This window comes from Triticum urartu, chromosome 2, assembly GCF_003073215.2.
Source record: "Triticum urartu cultivar G1812 chromosome 2, Tu2.1, whole genome shotgun sequence".
In the NCBI taxonomy this organism is placed as follows: Eukaryota; Viridiplantae; Streptophyta; class Magnoliopsida; order Poales; family Poaceae; genus Triticum; species Triticum urartu.
Window position 1 is genome coordinate 735,558,924 of NC_053023.1, and position 21,431 is coordinate 735,580,354.

Consider the following 21,431-nt stretch of genomic DNA (forward strand, 5'->3'; position numbering starts at 1 on the left):
CATAATGTTGAACTTGATCTTCATTAGCTTCACCATTAAAGCCCTCATCTTGATCATTCACATTGGCAGTCTCGACATGTTTGAACTGGTCTGGATCCTCGAGGGTGACCTCAACTCCCTGCTCAACCACATTGAACTCTGAACCATGACAATCACCCTCTGGGTGCACCAAGTCCCCCTCTCCCTTCCTCATCTCTACCTGATAATGATTCTGTTTGCAAGCTACAGCCACTGCAGCGCCTAGCACCGAGGCGCCACACTCTACAGTGCAACGCCTAGCTGCTGGGCGCTGCACTATACAGTGTGACGCCTAGAGCCGAGGCGTTGCACACATGGACTGAGCTAACCAGAGAGCAAACACTCTGGTTGCAAGCTACAGCCAGTGCAGCGCCTAGCAACGAGGCGCCACACTGTACAGTGCAACGCACACATATTCCGATGAGGAGAGATAGTAGCTCACGACACATAGCAAGCAAAGAACTGTGACACATAGTACTTCACGACACATAGTACTTCACGACACATACTAATTCATAATACATAGTACTTCATAACACATAGTAGATCACAACCAAATCGAAGAGGAGAGATAGTAGTTCATGACACATAGTAGTTCACAACCAAATCGAAGAGGAGAGATAGTAGTTCATGACATAGCTCTATTGCGTAGAGCAAGGCCCCTTTCCCTTCTTCTTCTTCTTCTCTTCTTCCTCTTCCTCCTCCCTTTTCCTTATGAGGTGGGCCTCCTTAACCACCCTCTCCATGAATATCTTTTCCTCCCTCTCTTTTTTTTCAGCTGCAATTGCCCAAAGCTTTATGGTTCCTTCTTCAAAATCCTTTAGACGCTTCTTCTGTGCCTCCTCACATTTCCTCACCAATGCTTGCTCCCTAGCGCGCATCGCATTTGACGCTCTCTCTTCTTCCTTCCTCTTCTCCTCAAGCTCCTCTTCCTTTTTCTTCTTTAGCTTGGCTGCATCCTCCTCTCTAAGCTTCTTCGCAGCCTTCTCCCACCATCCCGCCATCTCATCTTCGCCATCCTCCTTCATTGTTGGTTTGTTGGGTTGGGAAGCCGCCATACCTACAATGAGTGAAACATAATGGTTAGTAAAGACAATACAAACAAATGGAACATATGAAAAAAAATAACCTATGGAAAACAAGAACATTTGAAACATTATAGTTAGTGAGCAACATACGGAAATGGTCCATCGAGGTATCCAAACATTCCTCTATAACGACCTTGCCCTTGTCCATCACCACGGCCAAGTCCATCACCAAGGCCAAGACCATCACCACGGCCAAGACCACCACCACGGCCTAGACTACCACCACCACGGCCTCTTGTAAGTCCTAGTTGCCGACCTCTTTGTTGCCTAGATCCTCTTTGACTAACACTTGGTTGGCTTGGCACTTGTTGGCTACCACTTGGTTGGCTAGGCACTTGTTGGCTACAACTAGGTTGGCTCCCACTTGGTTGCCTTGGCACTTGGTGGCTACCACTAGGTTGGCTCCCACTTGGTTGCCTTGGCACTTGGTGGCTACCACTAGGTTGGCTCCCACTTGGTTGCCTTGGCACTTGTTGGCTACCACTAGGTTGGCTCCCACTTGGTTGCCTTGGCACTTGTTGGCTACCACTAGGTTGGCTCCCACTTGGTTGCCTCGGCACTTGTTGGCTACCACGTTGTTGCCTTCGCACTTGTTGGCTACCTCTTGGTTGGCTTGGCACTTGTTGGCTACCACTTGGTTGTCTCCCTTGTGTAGCTCCTTGTTGGCTAGTGCTTGCATCATTTTTCTTGGACCTTTTCCTTGGTTTCGTACATTTTCTTTTGTTGTGGCCATGACCTTTGCATTCCCCACAACGGGAGCTCTCACGAGGCTCTTGGAATTGATCGTTTCCCGCTTCGCGGCGGCCACCATGGCCCCATCCGTCCATGTCGCCTCTAAAACGCTTTGTTTTACGTCTACCACGTTTAACAACCTTCAACTCCGGATCCGGCCATAGTTGAACTCCATGGTACTCCGGCCATTGTGATTGGTGAAAGTATGGGTGAAAGTGGGGAGCCATGTTTTCTTGACCGTCATGATTGAGAACTCCAACTCCCTCACGGTGCGTGGGTGATTGATGTCCACATTTCTAACGCGACCGGCGGTATACAAATGTGAGCATGGGAGATGAAGCAACAATGGCCTCCCGCAAGAGCAATCACATTGTGTTAACGACACCTTGAAAGCCCGACCTCCATGTTGCCGGCCATCGTTTGTGGTTCCTCCTGGCTCTTTCACTTCATACTTCCACTCTTCGTTGTCATATAATATAGCTTCTTCTGAGTCCGCCTTTCGTGATTGAAATTCTAACCATTCATCAACCTTGGGTGGGAACTTGTACTTGTACTTGCGCGGGTTCTCACCCGCCATCTGTGCATCAGTTTCCATTGAGTACTTTAGAAAGTACGCATTCATCTTGTCAAATGTGTATTGAACTATTGCCGTCACAGGTAATCCACGTGCACCTTTGAGCACCCTATTGAAGCATTCGGCCATATTGCTTGTCATTTGACCGTATCTTCGGCCATCTTCATCAAAAGCACGTGCCCACTTGTTCCGGTGGGGAATGTGCCTATTCATAAAGTCTTGACCCCCGTGATCAAGTTTTTTGTGTGCGAGCAATTTGTTCAACAAAGTGGCGAACCGCTTCTCGGAGAAAGCAAGACAACAATCTTGAAGATCATCGGCCAACTCCTTAAGGCCACATGCCCTATAGAAGTTCGAACAAAAGTGCCTCATGCACCATCGATGGTGCAATGGAGCATGCCCGGGAATGTCAATCTCCACTGCGTTAAGAATTCCTGCATGCCGATCCGATATGACACAAATTTTCCTTTGAGCGGGTAACACCTTCGTCCTCAAAAGACGCATAAACCACTCCCAGTTGTCATTGTTCTCCGCCTCAACCAAAGCAAATGCCAATGGCAACACCCGGTTATTGGCATCACTTGCTATCGCAACCAACAAGGTGCCCTTGTATTGTCCGGTCAAGAACGTGCCATCAATGGAGATGACCAGCCTACAGTGTTCGAAAGCCCTCACGCATTGCTCGAACGCCCAAAATGCACGGCCAAATACTCGGACTTTCTTTCCTTCATAAACCGTTGTTTGGTGCCCATGAGGCTCGACAACATGAACCATGCCCGGGTTTGTGGCGGCCATGGCTAACAACAACCTAGGGATTCGGTTGTATGCTTCCTCCCAAGTACCATACAACATCTTAAATGCGGCTTGCTTCGCCTTCCATGCCTTGCCGTACTTCACCTTGTAATGAAATATGGCTTTCACAAGGTCAATGACATGTTGGACGCTCATTGTTGGAAGTGTGGATATTGAGTTGGAGAGCCTGTAAGCGATGAACTCAGGCGTGAGTTGTCTGTGGTCTTGGGACACAATCTTGCCATCCACCCTTTTGCCTCGGCACATGTGAGTTGGCACACAACTCACTACGTGCCAAGCGGGACCTCCTTTCCATGGTCTTGCACGCACAATCCACGGACATATTTCATCTTCACATACACATGCAACCGTGTAGCGCACATTGACGTCCGAATGCACCACCTTGTGTGGACGATAATGCATAACCGAGTAGTTGTCGAGCCACATCTTCAATTCCAAGAAGGTTTCGAACTTACTCCCTTTACCAATCCGGTTCTTGTCATCTCCCAAATCACGGTGAGAGCTTGGCCTAACCCCAAGAGATATAGATTTGCCACCATCCACAACGGCTTCATCCGCGAGACTAACATCCTTGAACAATGGTGTCTTGTGATCCCGACCGAATACCTTCTCGAAAGCTTCGGCCTCCTTCACCGTGAACCCCTCCTCATCAACTTGTTCATCGGGACCTTCGTCATCCGAATCCGATGCATATGCACGGGAAAAAGGGATGGAATGGTCCATTGTCTCTTGCAAATGATATTTGTCAAGATCACCCACATTGTTGTCATGGATATCAACTTCATTGTCATCGTCTGCATACTCATCATTGTCCTCTTGCAAAGCTTCATCTTGGTTGTTTGTAAACGGGCTCAATGTTGGCCTCACTTCTTGGGTCAAAAGAGGTTCAACAATTTCATCTCGCTTCAAGGGTGGGGGGCTACTAGCAACCAAAGGGGAGGGTTTCCGGTTCAAGTCCAAATGCAAATTTGAATCAACCTTCTTCGTTGCAAATAACTCAAGAGCCTTGTCAAGTGAATCGGCCACCGTTTCCTTGTATGCAACCCAACGTTCCTCCGAGTTGATACGCATTGTCTTCCAACGGATGTGCATTCCAAAACCTACATTATGCCTTCCCTCCAACTCAACGATATCACTAGGGTCCATCCAATTCAAATCTTTCCTCACTTGTTGCAAGAGCTCCGCATAGCTAGGACTACTATCAAACAACATATCTACCTCATCCGGATCCGGTTCAATATTGCCTTTCAAGAAGGCGTCTTTGTCCCCATGATGAACAAACACACATGTTCTTCCCATCCCTATAAGCATTCAAACAACACATCGTAACATTGCTTCCACGAGTACTAATTTAAGGATTAACACGGAATACAAACCCTAATACATATATATCAAACAACAACCCTAACCCTAACCCTAACAATAACCCTAACCATAACCCTAGCACCAACATAAGAACACCCATAAGAATAACCCTAACATACTAACAAAGCCTAATCATAGGAAATTGGCAAACAAAGATCTCACATCTCCATGCAAATCTCTAGATCCAAACAAAACTAGGGTTTCCCAAACTAGCATTACTTGGATCAAAACAAGGGACCGGAGAAGATTACCTTGAGGGAGGGTATGACTTCGAAATCCACGGACAAATTCTTCAAATTTGCAAGTTTTGGGAGAGGATTTGAGTGGGGGAGAGAGTGGGAGAGGGGGCAAAGCTCGGGTTGGGGTGTGTGGGGTGGGGGGAGTGGGGGAGGGGGGCCCAGCCGCTGGATAAGTCACAGTGCAGCGCCCGAACGCTAGGCGCTGCACATTACATGTGTGGCGCCTAGCTAGGAGGCGCTGCACTGCTGGGTGCGGGCCCAAGGACCGCCACGGTGGACTGGCGTGCAACGCCCGCGAGCTAGGCGCTGCACCGTAGGGTGTGGCGCCTGCGTGGCGGGCGCTACACAAAAGGGTCAGTGCTGTGAAATAGTTTCACGGGCAGTTCATTTTGTGAATTGATTTCGTCCACAGGTCAAAATAGTCAAAATTGCCGCCGGCCGTTTGGTTTCCTCGGTAAACTGACCGCCGGTCCTACCAATACCAAGACGCATGGCCGCGCGCGTCGTGTCTGCCTCGCCGGTGCACCGTGACAGACATATACAGAACGCGACGCTGACGCCGACACGGCCGGGTGCACCGTGCACGGTGGAGGAAGCTGCCTTCGGACGCATGTTAGACTTTGTAACGTAGCTCAACTGTGTAAACTATATATTGTGTAACCTTATAAATATATATGATAGGCCATCCCTAGAGGGTTGAGCCAATTCCCACAAATCCTATGTTTAACATGGTATCAGCCTAAACCTAGGACCTACTCCACCTCCACCTCAGCCGCTGCCGCCACCGTGCCCCCAACCCTAGGGCCGCCGTCGCCGCCGCTGCCATGACCGCTTCCGCCTCCGGTTCCGCCAGCTCCGGGGCCATCCCCGCGACGCTGGCCGCCTTTCTCAATCTTCCCGCCCACGCTGGTGCGTCGCCGCGGCCCCAAGTCTTCGGCACCACCGCCGTTGGTTCGTTGTTCTCGGCTCCGATCCCGCCGTCTCCCGCACCGCCGACGGTGGTGGCCTCCACCGCCGCGATGATGACGCCACCTACGGCCACTGCTGACTCGTCCCCGACACTCGCCATCATGCCGGCGGCCTCGGGGGCCTCCACTGATCAACCCACGGGTGTGGCACCCGAAGCCCCTGTGGTCTCCGCTGTTGCTACCACCGACGCCGCCATGATCTCCGGACCGTTTCACTTCGACAACCTAATCACGACTCGTCTCATGCCGGACAACTATTTGTTTTGGCGCGCCAAGGTTCTACCGCTGCTCCGCAGCCGCTCCCTCCTTGGCTATGTCGATGGCTCCCTGCCGTGTCCGCCGCAGGTTATACACACCGTCCACGGCCCGGCCATTAACCCGACGCATCATGTGTCGGTGCAGCAAGACCAAGCGATCCTCTCCACCATCCAGGGTTCCCTCGGAGATGGGGTTGATGGCCTTTTCCTCTTCGCTGCCTCCTCCTTGGATGCGTGGACGACTCTGGAGCATGCATTTGCACAGACCTCCACCGCCCACTCGATGGCTCTTCGCAGCAAGCTTGATGATATCAAGAAACTGGACTCATCTGCCACAACGTACTTCAACAAAATCAAGGTCTTGGCGGATACATTGACCTCCATTGGTCGACCATTGATTGATGAGGAGTTCGCCGGCTACGTTATTAAGGGTCTCGATGCTGACTACGACAACCTTGCCGAGGCCGTCCACAACGCCAAGTCGCCGCTTCCTCCGCACGAGCTCTTCTCCCGTCTGCTCTTCACCGAGCAACGCATCGAAGCTCGCCCTCCGTTACCACTATCGCCGACCAGCCAGCGGCCTTTTGGGCATCGCGTGGCCAGCGCCCCCCTGCGCCTTCGTCGCCTGCCCGGGTCGCCAACTCCCCGGCACCATCCTCGGGCGGAGGCCCCGTGCGGTGCCAGCTCTGCGGGCGTGAGAGGCATCTCGCCTCCAAGTGCCACAAGCGGTTTCAACGGAGCTTCCTGGGTATCGGTAATGATGGAAAAGGTAATGAGCGTCAATTTTCCATGGCGGATTTTGGCCCTCCTGCTGCTCATGTTGCCGCCAAGGGCAAGGATACACGTGTCGAACACGGCTTTACACCGTCATACCCGATTGATCCTGTGTGGTATATGGACACCGGTGCCACGAATCATATGACGAACGAGCTTGACAAGTTGTCCACCCACCAGCCATACTACGGTCACGACAAGGTTCACACCGCGAACGGTGTAGGTATGCCCATCTCTCATGTTAGTCAAGCATCTCTCTTAACTAGTTATCCATCTAGGCAGCTTCATCTTCATAATATTTTACGGGTCCCCTCGGTGACTCTTAATCTGTTATCTCTTCCAAAGCTCACTCTTGATAACAATGTCCTATGTGAATTTCACCCGTTTCATCTTTTTGTTAAGGACCGAGCCACCCGGGAAATTCTGCTTAATGGTCGCCTCAGCCATGGCCTATACCGCTTGGAGGATCCATCCGCCCCGTGCGTCTTCAGTGGTGTTCGTGTGTCACCATCCTAGTGGCACTCTCGCCTTGGTCACCCTGCCACTCCCATAGTTCACCATATACTTCACCGCCATGAGCTGCCTATCGAGTCTAGCAATAAGGAGATGTGCGTGTGTGATGCCTGTCAACAAGGCAAGAGTCATTAGTTACCATTTGTTTCTTCTACTCGTCAAGTAACGAGTCCTCTTGAACTTGTATTTTCTGATGTATGGGGTCCCGCCCAAACGTCTGTGAGTGGTCACAACTATTATGTTAGCTTTATTGATGCCTATAGTCGCTTTACCTGACTTTATCTTCTTAAGTGAAAATCCGATGTGTTTGATATATTCATTCAGTTTCAAGTGCATGTAGAACGTCTTCTCAAGCATAAAATTATCCATATTCAGTCCGATTGGGGGGAGGGGGAGAATATCGCAACCTCAACACTTTCTTTAATAAGCTTGAGATCTCTCATCGTTTATCATGTCCTCATACACATCAGCAGAACGGCGATCTTGAGCGCAAGCATCGACATGTAGTTGAGACCGGACTCACACTCCTGGCTCACGCTTCTGTACCCTTTCGCTTTTGGAGCGATGCCTTTACTACAACATGTTTTCTTATTAACCGACTACCTACGCGTGTCCTTAATATGAAAACTCCTATTGAGCTCCTTTTACATGAAACTCCTGATATACCTTCTTTAAGGTGTTCGGGTGTGCCTGTTAGCCCCATCTTCGTCCATATAATCATAGAAAGCTTGAATTTCGGTCTAAGAAATGTGTGTTCTGGGTTATAGTTCTCTTCATAAAAGCTACAAGTGCCTTCATGTGCCAACAAATCGTGTCTACATATCCCGGGATGTTGTCTTTGATGAGAACATCTTCCCCTTTTCCGCCATGCCGCAGCAACCCACCACACCTCCATCTATGCATTCATCTCCTATTATGCTTGGCCAATTTGAAGATGTTGCATATTCGCCTGTGTTGTTACCTAACGATAGTGCAGGTATTGGACATGGTGCTCGCCTGGAACTACTTCCGGATGCAACTCCTGTGACGCACGTTGATCGGTCGGTGCACGTGCATGCACCGACTCCCGTCGTCGACCCTGTCTCTGGAGCCACGCCCGCCCATGCAACTGGACCGGCGCTGGCCTCCGTACCTGGGCCGGTGTCAGCTAAGGCGCGGCCCACACCAGCCGAGGCGCGGCCCACGTCTCCGACGGTCTCACCTGGGCGGCTCGAGCGATCCTTGTCACCGTCTCCACGCCCGGCCTCGCCTCCGTCATCGCCTCCATCGCCTGCCCATATGTCCCTGCCGCCCCCCTCACCTGGGTCAGCTAGGCCTACCATGGCCTCGCCTGAGCTCTCGCCTGGGTCCTCGTCTGGGCCCCCGTCGCCCGACCTGCCATCGTCGTCTCCAGTATTGGCGCCGCCGGCTCCTTTTCCCGTTGCACCGCAACGACCGCATACTCGCAGCCGCAGCGGTATTGTTCAACCCAAGCAGCGTCATGATGGTACTGTCACATATTTGGCTGCCTGTCTTGCTCATTCTGTTGCAGATCCCAATGATGAACCACGCAACTATGAGGCCGCTATGAGTATTCCTCACTGACGGGCTGCTATGGAGTAAGAGTACCATGCTCTTATGCATAATGAGACATGGACACTGGTTCCCCTCCGCCTCGCATCAACATCATTGATTCGAAGTGGGTTTTCAAAGTCAAGAGACATGTGGACAGATCTATTGAGCGCTATAAGGCGCGTCTCGTGGCTAGAGGGTTTAAACAGCGTCAGGGTCTGGACTACGAGGATACATTCAGCCCGGTTGTTAAGCCTACTACTATTCGGCTTCTCCTGTCTCTTGCAGTCTCTCGTGGTTGGTCTCTTCGACAGCTTGATGTGCAGAATACTTTTCTCCATGGGCTGCTTGAAGAGGAGTTTTACATGCGACAGCCACCAGGGTTTGTTGATCACGCTCAGCCTCATCATCTATGTCGTCTGACGAAGGCTCTATATGGACTGAAACAGGCGCCTCGTGCCTGGCATGCTCGCCTTGCTTCGGCTCTTCGTACTCATGGCTTCGTTCCGTCGACAGCTTGTTTGACACGAAAAATAATAACAAACAACGATGGTTGTCGTGTTACTATCTCTCTACGCGCCAGGGGAAATGAAAAATTGCGGGCGTGCCAGTGTATTGAGTACACAATGAAAAGGATGCGGGAAACAAGAATTTCATTAATCTCATTGGAGAAACAAAAGTACAAGATCTCGTAAAGAAAAAGTGCGCTTTGTGGCCTACTAGCGCGGCCAGCCTGACTATGGCGATTGCGGTCTCCTGGTTCCCGGGGCCTCGAAAGACTCCCGGTTAATTACTCCCGCGGGTTGCTCCGTGAGATACCTCCGATTAAGCTGTGTGGTCGTCTTCGTCGTCTTTGCTTCTCGTCCTCCATGCATGATGATGGTGATGTGTGTGTGGTAGCGGCAGAGCCCGTGTCTTCGTCGGTACACGCGCCGCAAGTGGCGTGGCCTTAGCGGTGGCCGCGCCCGCCCTAGCCGTCGTGCCTCGTCGGTTTTGGCGGCGTTGGAGTAGTTGGTGTTGGGATAGCATGAGTCGCGCTCGGCTCAGACTTCTTGATAACCAGTTGCTTCATCGGGGTGTTCAAGAGGCTACGCCTTGCGGGAGTAACGGTTTGGGGAGACCGGCGTCAGTGTAAAAATAAACTGACACGCGCTCACATTGGCGTGGCCGGAGTGGTTGGCGCCTCATCTTGGCTTGACGCCAAGTATTTGGCGGTCTGCCAAGGCAAAGGCGCCGCCTCACAGGGCCGTGGAAAGTGGTGTCGCAAAGGCCGCATCGCCTTGGGCTGGTACTACGCGAAAGAGTGACCTGTGCGCCGGCGATGCCATGGACCTGTACACTAAGGACCTGTCCGCCATGGTGGGTGCGCCTCTCGAAGGAGGGACCGGTCTTGGACAGCGTCGTTGCAATCTTCGGTTCAGTGATGGATCTGTACGCCATTGACCTGTTCGTCGGGTACGCGGGCCTCCTAAAGGAAGAACCGGTCTTAGACCCGTCGTTGCGGATATTGGTTCCACCAAGGATCTGTACGTCGTGATGGGAAAGGCGGGGGCTGCGTTGTCGGCGAGCTCCGGTTCCGCCGCACCGTCCCCTCCAAGAGTGTGACACAAAACCTGTCCACCGTGGCCTTGTTCGTCGCAATCTGTGCGTCATGAAGGGAGAAGCGAGACTCGGGGTGCGTCGTCAGCGAGCTCCGGTTCCGCCATGCCGTCTCCTCCAAGAACGTGATGCAAAACCTGTACGCCTGTGTATCCTTTGCCGTGAACCTGTTCACAGTGGCCCTGTTCGTCGCAATCTGTGCGTCGCGACCTGTACCTATATTCTACTTGCTTGTTTTATGCAACAAGCATCAACAACAAATCTTGCAACTTGAACCTGTGAGTAAAAAAAAAAATTGTAGACCGAACAAAGCAATCTACTTTTTGAGGCAACAAAGATTGGATGCACCAATCTATTTTCCGAGGCAACATATTAGACGGTGTGAACCAATCTAATTTTTCGAGGCAACATATTAGACGGTGTGAACCAATCTAATTTTCCGAGGCAACATATTAGACTGTGTGAACCAATCTAATTTTCCGAGGCAACATATTAAACTGTGTGAACCAATTTAATTTTCCGAGCCACAAAGAACGGGAGGGAGAGGATCAAAGGGATCGCTGCAACGAGCGTGTAGTCTCACCATCATGAAACGCCATGGTTGATCTTCTCTTGAACCTGTTCGCCTGATGTGTTTACGTAGGTGGAGGAACAGCCTTACGGCGTGTAGATGGGTGCGCGTGGATGAAGGCGTGTAGATGGGTGCGCGTGGATGAAGGGCAACGGCCTTGCGGCGGTGTGCGTGCGTGCCTCGTCTTCGATTGCTTCCCCGGGGATCCGTATATTTATAGGCAGCAAGAGGGGTAGGACCCTGCGAAGCCTTGATCGCTCGGCCCCTCCGATCTTCGCGTTCAGGAATTGTTTCTGTTACGTATATCCTTTTCTTGGTGCTTATCTCCTCAATTCTTCTTGGCGCACACGGCTGCACATAAAAAAAGAAACAAATATCATGGCGCACGTACCTTGGCGTACGGCTGCCAAAGGGCCCAGCCAAGACATGGTGTACGGTGACCGCGTATTCTGGTATATATGCTTTTCCTGCCGGCCGGTATGCGAGTATTCGGGTACGTACATATACACCGACGGCCCGGGCGTGCGAATATATTAGCCACGTACGCGCACGTAGCGCTGCACAAGTTCTGGTGCATGCATGTGCTAGCTAGTACGTGGGTTTTGTTAGAGTACTTTGCCATACATCCATTGCTAGCTATGCAAGGCATAAGCCATGCAATATGGCACCACCCCTCCAACTTATCAGCCTAGCATCTACGTATGCATGGAGGGCTCTTTCGAATTTAAATTACACGTAGTTGAGCACTCCTTGCTTCAAACTTATCTAAAAAAACTATTTATCATCACAAATTATCATCAAACACAGCTGACAGCTCGTTGTTCTTATTTCAGCGCCCCAGTGTGACTGTGTGTTTGCTTGTGTACGTGGATGATATTATTCTGGTCAGCTCCTCTGCAACGGTTGCTGATGCTCTTGTGACTGCACTTGGCAGAGATTTTGCGGTAAAAGATTTGGGACAGCTACACTTCTTCCTGGGCATTGAAGTTGCACACCAGTCTCGTGGCAGTTTAGCTCTCACCCATAAGAAGTACTCCCTTGACCTCTTGCGACGTGCTGGTATGCTCAAGTGTAAGCCATCCCCCACGCCCATGTCCTCTACTGATAAGCTCTCGGCTACTGCTGGTACTATTCTGTCTCCTACGGATGCTACGGAGTATCGGAGTATTGTTGGTGGCTTGTAGTATCTGACTATCACACATCCTGATCTTTCCTTTGCGGTTAACAGGGTGTGTCAGTATCTTCATGCCCCTACTGATTTGCACTGGTTTGCTGTGAAGCGCATTCTTCGTTATGTGCGCCTCACTGTCTCCTATGGTCTTCATCTGCGACCTAGTTCCTCTGCTGTTCTATTTGCATTCTCAGATGCTGATTGGGCTGGGTGTCCGGATGACAGACGATCCACGGGGGGATATGCTGTATTTTTGGGTCCTAATTTGATCGCCTGGAGTGCACGCAAGCAAGCCACTGTTTCTCGCAGCAGCACAGAAGCCGAGTACAAAGTCGTTGCCAATGGGATTGCTGAGCTTATCTGGACTGAGTCTTTGCTTCGAGAGCTGGGAATCTCCCAGTCACATCCTCCGGTTCTTTGGTCTGACAACATCGGTGCTACGTTTGTTTCGACAAACCCAGTGTTCCATGCACAAACCAAACACATTGAGATTGACTATCATTTTGTGAGGGAACGTGTTGCACAGAAACTACTACAGATCAAGTTTATTTCCTTGAAGGATCAACTTGCCGACATCTTCACCAAGCTTGTACCTTCTTCCATGTTCGAGGTCTGTAAACGCAATCTCAACCTCTTAGATGCATCAGGAGTAAGTTGAGATTGAGGAAGGGTGTTAGACTTTGTAACATAGCCCAATTGTGTAAACTATATATTGTGTAACCTTATAAATATATGTGATAGACCATTCCTAGAGGATTAAGCCAGTTCCCACAAATCCTACGTTTAACAACGCAAGGAGAGCATCTGGTTCTCCGGCCGTACGTCCATGCCGCGTCACCGCGCCGGCTTCTATATATAGGACACCCATCGGACACACGGCCTCGCATAGGTTACTACCACTAGTAGGCCACGACCAACCGCTCCCGTCGCTCCATCGATCCGTCAGCTCCATCATCTGCTGATTGCCGCCGCTGCCGCCCATCCATCTCACACTGACCTCTACGTCTCACAACCCTTCTAGCTCATCCTACCTGGGAGAAATGTTTTTCTCGCTACGAGTAGGGTGTAGCTTGCTGATCACCGCTCGCGGCCGGCCGCTGTAGGAACCGCAGCCCTCTCTCACCCTCGGTTAAAGGTAGAAGAAGCCACAAGACACAAGAAATTCCAGACCGGCGCACAAACGCCGTCACGGGCGCACGAACGCGCGAATCCTTTTCTTTTTACAGTGGCTATATTGCTACACTCGACTCTACACCATCCTCACGGTGACTACCAGCTGCTTAAATAACACACGCCCACACACATCAAGGCCACCCACGCACTAACCAACTAGAACGCCACTAACCCACGGCCTGGCTAACAAACTATGCATGCACACAACTAACTCTATGCATGCGCACATCACATGCAAAACTAGCTACCACGCAACCGCGCCACACACAGCCGGACCAACTGATCCCTATGCCCACGCCCTGCATAGACCGCACATGGCGCACCCGACGCCCAGTCGTCATCACTGGAGCATGGCTTATTGCCAACGGGAACGTATCTGGTGCACCAGGGCAATTGGTGCTACCGGTGCACCGGACTCCGTTGCACACTAAAAAATGCACGGAAAAATCCGGAAAAAAATTTAATGCATTGACACAACATCAATGTAAGTTGTCACAAAAGTTCAAATCAAAATTCGAAACATTGCTCGAGATACAAAAATGACAAATTTGACATCAATGTGCTAATAGGCCAAAACTAAAGCCCAACTTATGTTATGTACTATTCGGTGTCAAATTTGTCATTTAATGTTTCGAATTTTGATTTGAATTTTTGTGACAACATACAATAATGTTGTGTCAATGCACTAATTTTTTTTTACAGATTTTTGAATATTTTTTAATATGCAATATAAGCCCGGTGCACCGGTAGCACCAATTGCCCCGGTGCAGCAGATACATTCCCTATTGCCAACACCCGCTGCTCGTTTTAAGGCGGCCTGATCCGTCAGCTCCATCCTGCATCTGATTGCCGCCGCCGCTTGCCGCCCATCCAGCTCACACTGACCGCTACGTCTCACTCTCTCCTCCCTCTCCTAGGCAATTGCCTAGCTACGGGGTACGGGCAGAGCTAGCTAGCTGGTGATCACCACGCGCGCTCGCAGGCCGCAGCTCGTTTTAAGCCGGCCGGGCCGGACACGGCATGCGCTGCCCCGCCCGCACGCCAAACGATGGCTCCAGCTTCCGCCTCGCTCCTCCCCGCCGCCGGCGCCAAGCGCCCCTTCGCCCCCGACTCTCCCACCGACGCTGCTGAGAAAGAGCAACCACTCGCGCAGGTCAGTCTCTGCTCAGTCCTCACTCTATCTCTCTCTTCTCCGGCAAGCGACGTACATACTGATGCGCGCGTGTGGTGAACTGTGGTGACCAGGAGAGCGCGGTGACCAAGAAGAACGGACAGAACCAGCAGCAGCAAAAAAAAAAAGAACCAGCAGCAGCAAAAGCTGGAGTGCCCGCGGTGCAGCTCCACCGACACCAAGTTCTGCTACTACAACAATTACAGCACCACGCAGCCGCGCCACTACTGCCGCACCTGCCGCCGCTACTGGACGCACGGCGGCACGCTCCGCAAGGTCCCCGTCGGTGGCGCGTGCCGCCGCGGCTCCGGTAGCAGCAGCAAGCGCCGCAGATCTTTCGCCGAGCCCCACACGCCCTCCTCCGGCTCGCCACCACCGCCGCAGCCAGAACAGCAGGACACGCTGCCGCCGCTCCCTGTCTTCCCGTTCCTGACCGACGGCGCCGTCTACCTGCCGCAGTTCGACCTCGGGCTCGGCGGGTTCCCATGGACGGCACCGGCGGCCACGGACCACCTCTACGACGGGCTCGCGGCGCCGTGGGGTGGCTGTGACGGGGCGCTCGCCCCCACCGGCGCTTGGGACGACTTCGGCGGCCTCGTGCTCACCTGCCCGCCGCCTGCCGGGAACTGACCAGCGTCATCATGTCAGTCAGCGTGTTGCCGGCGAGTTCGAGGCTCCTGTTTTATCATCGCAGCCCCGATCTAGTGCTAATTTGAACGGGAAATTGTACATCTCCTGTAACCAACTACACCACACTAATTGTCTGATTACCTGGCTCGATTCATTTCAGGTTATATTTGCATGTATCAATGTATGGACGTGGCTAGCAAGCGCATGAGTATCAGGCAAGTTGTTCTAGATACTTTTCCTCGTGATTTCCAATGTTTTGGTGTTCTAGATAAACCTCATCAGTGACGGAATAGTAATGCATGCAACTTGAGTCGAGCAACGTTTGTGATTAGTCAAGCAATGGCGTTTTTCTTCTTCCAACTGTAGTAGTGGTGCTCAGTCAGTGACCGGATAGAAGAGAAAAGGAAAAACGTGACCCAATTGGACTTCTCATATTATTCTTATACGTCCGGACTGTCCGTGAACCCTCGTATACATCTCAAATATGAGAAGGATATGAGGGCTCGCGGACGCGCCCGGACATTCCGCCACGTAGGAAGCGACCCCATCCCAGACCATCTTTTCTTTTTTAATCATTATTTTATTTCTCTTTTCATCTCCATCAATCACGTGCAACCAGCCGAGCATATGAGAAAGTAAAATGAGAATTTTGGCTGCGCAGATGGACAAATATGGGCTTAAAATAGACACGCCCGGTCACTGACCGGACGCGTCCGCGATCGTTTGATAGATCGAATTAGAGGTACATGACTGAAGATGCTCTTAGCCAAGTGAATCGTCAAAAGGGGCACAAAATGTTAAACATGGCTTTTTTTTTCTACGACACCACGTGAACACCTTTACATTGTGCAATCCTACTCGTATGTTAACAAAGAAAAAGGAATATGATGCGGCCACGACTAATGTCAGTGGGTTAAAGGAACTATTTTTTGTTACAAGAAAACAAGATGTTGCTTCATTTGATCTTTATGCCAACGAGAAGAAAAAGAAGTCCCTGGACGTGCATGTATTGAAGGGAGGTTATTTTTTTATGAAATAAACACGATATGTTTTTCAAGGGTAGACACCCGTATCAAATTTTGAAGGGATCTTTACAAAACCTCTGTCTTGCGATTTCTCTTCGTGGAAATTGTTTTGCGCGTGAGTACCTTCGTCGAGATTGGTTTTCTCATATTGGGCCGCAAGGCTCAAATCCTCTACCCTGTGTACATCGCGTGCGCGGGTAAGAGGTTGCTGCTACTAAAGGTGTTGTGTCGTGAAGGATCGGGCCGCAACAAAAGATCGAATCTCGCCACGAGGTTCGGTCCTTATCAGTTGGTATCAGAGCAAAGGTTTTTCATGGTACAATATTTTTCTTCGAGTTCTATTGAATCTTTTACCATGAGGAAAGATTGTAGCTCGCAAATGATGATGTCGGCGAAGAAGGATTGATTGCGTGCCTTGCCGTGGTACCAATGCTTTACGCGTGTGCGTGTAGGGCTGGTGAGTTGTGCAAACTTGATGAATTGCTATTCTGGGATGAATTTAGTGAGTCAGACTATGGTTGATGCTTTGAACCTGCCGTTGATTGAACATCCAGAACCGTATGAGCTTTGGTGGAAGGACAAATTTGTCAAGATCATGCATCGCTTGGAGGTACGGTTTATTCTATGTGGATATGGTGTCATCGTGACGTGCTTCCTATGCACATGCATACTTGTTCAATACTGCTAGGAAAACCATAGACAGATAAAAGATAGTTGACATATCATTCAGTTGGAGAATTTTCTTTTGTTCGTGGAGGACAATTCGTACCACTTGATTCGTACACATCAGAGAAGTATATGGCTGATCGCAAGAAGCGGGATATTGCTCAAGCTACATCAGAAGTAAAGAAGAAGAAGCTTGAGGCTGCTGAAATTTTTCCATGTGTCGTTGTAAACAGCTCAGGTTATTGTTTATGAAATAGACACGATTTGTTTTTTCAGGGTAGACACCCATATCAAGTTTTGGAGGGATCTTTATAAAACCTCTATGTTGTGATTTCTCTTCATGGAAATTGTTTTTCATGTGGCTACCTTCGTCGAGATTGGTTTTCTCGTGCTGGGCCGCAAGGTTCAAACCCTCTACTTTGTGTACATCGCTTGCACAGGCGAGAGGTTGCGGCTATTGGTGGTGGAGTGTTGTGAAAGATCGGCCGCAACAACAGATCGGATCTCGCCATCGAGGTTCGGTCTACATCAGGTGGTATCAGAGCATCAGGTCGTTCACGACAATATGGAGATGATGGTGAGGGCATCGTCATTCAGTAAGTTAAGCTATGGATTTCAGTTGGAGGAGAAAGGTCGCTAGACCGGGCTTTTTCATACTCGTGTTGTGGTACAGGAGAGATCATGTGCCATGACAATTGACCACATGAGTTTGGTCAACGCTGCAAGCATCGAGATGGTGGAGAAGCTAGATCTACCAATGACACCACGAGCACAACCATACTTGTTTCGTTGGGGTCATGAAGAGCTCGGTGTCACACATCAAACAAAGGTACCGTTTTTGTTGGGAAAATATTTTTGCATGGTTTTGTGTGACGTGATTCCGGCACCGATGGTTTCATGTCACTTATTGTTGGGCAAGCCATGGTACAAAGAGCATGATGTTGTGTATGATTGTCAAACGCACATATATACCGTCAAGAAGGGTAAGAAGTACGACCTCGTGCCCATGGGTTTGGATCGTTTTATTGCTTGAAGGGAAGAGAGAAGATAAAAGAGCAAAAAGAAGAAGAAGAAAAGAAGGTCGAAGGTGCTAAAAATTTAATGGTCATCGTTCAATCTGCACATGAAGATATAACTGAAGAGATTGACTCGAAACCGAGGACCGTTTCGCTTCAAGGAGGAGAGGATGATGCGGTCACGACTAGTTTCAGTGGGTTAAAGGAACTATTTTCTGTTACAAGAAAACAAGATGTTGCTTCATTTGATCTTTATGCCAACAAGAAGAAAAAGAAGTCCTTGGACGTGCATGTATTGAAGGGAGGTTATTTTTTTATGAAATAAACACGATATGTTTTTCAGGGTAGACACCCGTATCAACTTTTGGAGGGATCTTTACAAAACCTCTGTGTTGTGATTTTTCTTCGTGAAAATTGTTTTGCGCGTGAGTACTTTCATCGAGATTGGTTTTCTCGTGCTGGGCCGCAAGGCTCAAACCCTCTACTCCGTGTACATCACGTGCCCGGGTGAGAGATTGTTGCTACTAAAGGTAGAGTGTCGTGAAAGATCGGGCCGCAACAACAAATCAGATCTCGCCACGAGGTTCGGTCCTTATCAGAATTACCAAGACGAATTCGAGAGGACAAAACTGTTGAGGACCACAAAGTCCCTGAAATCTACCTTGGAGGCCAAGGCCCTAGTCTAGCCATACGGCTATCATTTATGCCCAAAGTCCTATTTTAGAACTAGCATGTGTGTTCTCTGCATGGTTGCTCTGCATTGGAGGGTGTATACTGATCCACGGAAACAAAAATATCCTAAGTTCCCTTACTTGGAGTATTTTTGGTATCAATCAATTATGACCATTTGGATAATTATGTTGTAAAATGGGAATATGTACACATTGACATTTGAAAACAAAAAATATATTTAGTGTTGCCATACGTATTTGCGCACCGATTATGGCCATCCACCAACCAAATAGAAGTGATGGCTCGTCGGGGGAAGGCTAAGATCCAATGGATCACTGATGCGCAAAGTGTGGGGCGACAATGAGGAGGCGCTTGCCCATGCTAGCAAAGAAGGCTCAAGAGCTTCCAATCCTTTGCGACATCCAAGCTTGCCTCTTGTGGTACATTCCAGGTGAGGCCCGGACAGAGGTTCCCTGACCATCGCTAAAGGAAGAAAAAGATCCCGCAGCGGTACAATGAGAGGTTGGAATCAAAAAATCCAAGAATAAGCAGCAAAAGGCGGGATTAATCCAAGAGATGTTCAACAAGGCAAAGGACAAGGTTTTGGAAAGTCCAATGGTAGAAGTAGGGCCTGGAGATTAAGGTCGTGCTCAGTGACCTCTTCACCGGCGACAATCGGGGCTTTGACGACTTGCCCGATCACATGTCCCTTGTCCTCAAATGGATGGTGGAGAAGCACCTCATGAACATCAACGCACGCCTCGAGAAGATCCATTCAGAGTCAGCACCTGCATTGTCCCTAGCGCAACTGGTAGATGTGACACTGGCTATTGCTGCCACCTATATTGCATAGGTCAAGTTTGCTACAATGGTGCCAAAGACCGAGGTAATGTCAATGATTAATCCTACAACTATGTTGTCACCACTTCCTCTGATGACACAAACTACTTTTCTCCAGGGAGACATGGTGCGAGTGCCCAATGATGTCCAGATGGTTGGTCCTCTCGCCATGGATCCATTGCCTCCTCCAATGGTGGATATGTCGCCTTATGATGCTTTTGATGCTCCCATGACCCAAGATCGACATCCCCACCATGGTAGCTACCCTGACGCGTACAACAGCCGGAATCCGCCCCTACTAGCAACTATGTGCCATCTTCATCAAGGCAGCGATATTTTTCTCATTGTCGTTAGAACCACCCTTCGAGTATGTCAAGAGGTTCTTCCATGTACCTATCGTGTGATCAACATGTAGAGTGTGGCGGTCGACAGACCTACCAGTTTCTTTAGTTTATTTTGTGTAACACCCACAATGCGGCTATATCTCCCATGTGTCGGGGCACCACTTAGAGGCATAGCCGCATGGTAGGCATGTCGCAAGAGGGGTAATCTTTACACATCCCATGTACTGAATAAGAAAGGGATAAAGAGTCGGCTTACAGTCGCCACTTCACACAATACATAAATAATCCATACATCATCCAAGGTACAATCAAAGGTCCGACTACGGAACCAGAATAAAGAAAGACAACCCCAATTGCTAGAACCCCGATCGTCCCAACTAGGCTCCTCTACTGATCATCTGGAAAAGAAACATAGTAACGGCCCGAATCCTCGTCGAACTCCCACTTGAGTTCGGTAGCGTCCCCTGCACTGGCATCATCAGCACCTGCATCTGTTTTGAAGTATCTGTGAGTCACGGGGACTCCGCAATCTCACACCCGCGAGATCAAGACTATTTAAGCTTAAGGGTAGGAAAGGGTAGTGAGGTGGAGCTGCAGCAAAGCACTAAGCATATATGGTGGCAAACTTATGAAAAAGAGAGCGAGAAGAGAAGCAACGCACGGTGGAGAAGCTAAAAGTGATCAAGAAGTGATCCTAAAGCTACTTACGCTCAAGCATAACACAAGGCCGTGTTCACTTCCCAGACTCCGCCGAAAAGAGACCAGCACGGCTACACACGCGGTTGATTCATTTTAATTAAGTTAAGTGCCAAGTTCTCTACTACTGGATATAAACAAATTCCCATTTGCCCATAACCGCGGGCACGGCTTTCGAAAGTTCAAAACCCTGCAGGGGTGTCCCAACTTAGCCCATCACAAGCTCTCACGGTCAACGAAAGATATTCCTTCTCCCGGGAAGACCCGATCAGTCTCGGAATCCCGGTTACAAGACATTTCGACAATGGTAAAACAAGACTAGCAAATCCGCCCAATGTTCCGACAGATCCCGATAGGAGTCGCACGTATCTCGTTCTCAGGGCACACTGGATGAGACATCCTACGAGCAAAACCAACCCTCATGTTGCCCCGAGGTGGCCCCGCAGTCTACTCGGTTCGGACCAACACTCGGAGGAGCACTGGCCCGGGGGGTTTAAAATAAAGATGACCGTTGAGTCTGCAGAACCCAAGGGAAGGTATATGGTGGTAGATAGGCAAAAAGTAAAACCAAGGTTGGGCCTTGCTAGAGGAGTTTTATTCGAAGCGAACTGTCAAGGGGTTCCCATAACACCCAACCGCGTAAGGAACGCAAAATCAAGGAACATAACACCGGTATGAGGGAAACTAGGGTGGCAAGAGTGGAACAAAACACACCAGGCATGAGGCCGAGCCTTCCACCCTTAACCAAGTATATAGATGCATTAAAGTAAATAAGATATAGTAATGATATCCCAACAATAACCATGTTCCAACATGGAACAAACTTCAACTTCACCTGCAACTAGTAACGCTATAAGAGGGGCTGAGCAAAAGCGGTAACATAGCCAAACAACGGTTTGCTAGGAAAGGTGGGTTAGAGGCTTGACATGGCAATATGGGGGCATGATATAGCAAGTGGTAGGTAA

At 49.9% G+C, this 21,431-nt stretch overlaps 1 protein-coding gene and 1 pseudogene across 1 annotated transcript; one reads left to right on the forward strand and one right to left on the reverse strand.

The window, feature by feature from the left end:
* Window positions 1-492: 492 nt before the first annotated feature.
* On the reverse strand, window positions 493-4,905 carry LOC125534515 (vicilin-like seed storage protein At2g18540). The gene is made up of 2 exons (XM_048697721.1): window positions 4,842-4,905; window positions 493-1,078 (listed from the first exon to the last, which is right to left on the reverse strand). Exon 2 carries the CDS (start codon window positions 1,074-1,076, stop codon window positions 660-662), a length of 417 nt encoding a protein of 138 aa, XP_048553678.1. The 5' UTR covers window positions 1,077-1,078; window positions 4,842-4,905; the 3' UTR covers window positions 493-659.
* Window positions 4,906-14,268: 9,363 nt separating this feature from the next.
* LOC125534517 lies at window positions 14,269-15,445 on the forward strand (annotated as a pseudogene).
* Window positions 15,446-21,431: the final 5,986 nt, after the last annotated feature.

What these genes read in the sequence shown, in the direction of transcription:
- LOC125534515 (XM_048697721.1), bottom strand. Translation starts at nt 1,076, where the DNA reads ATGGCGGCTTCCCAACCCAACAAACCAACAATGAAGGAGGATGGCGAA.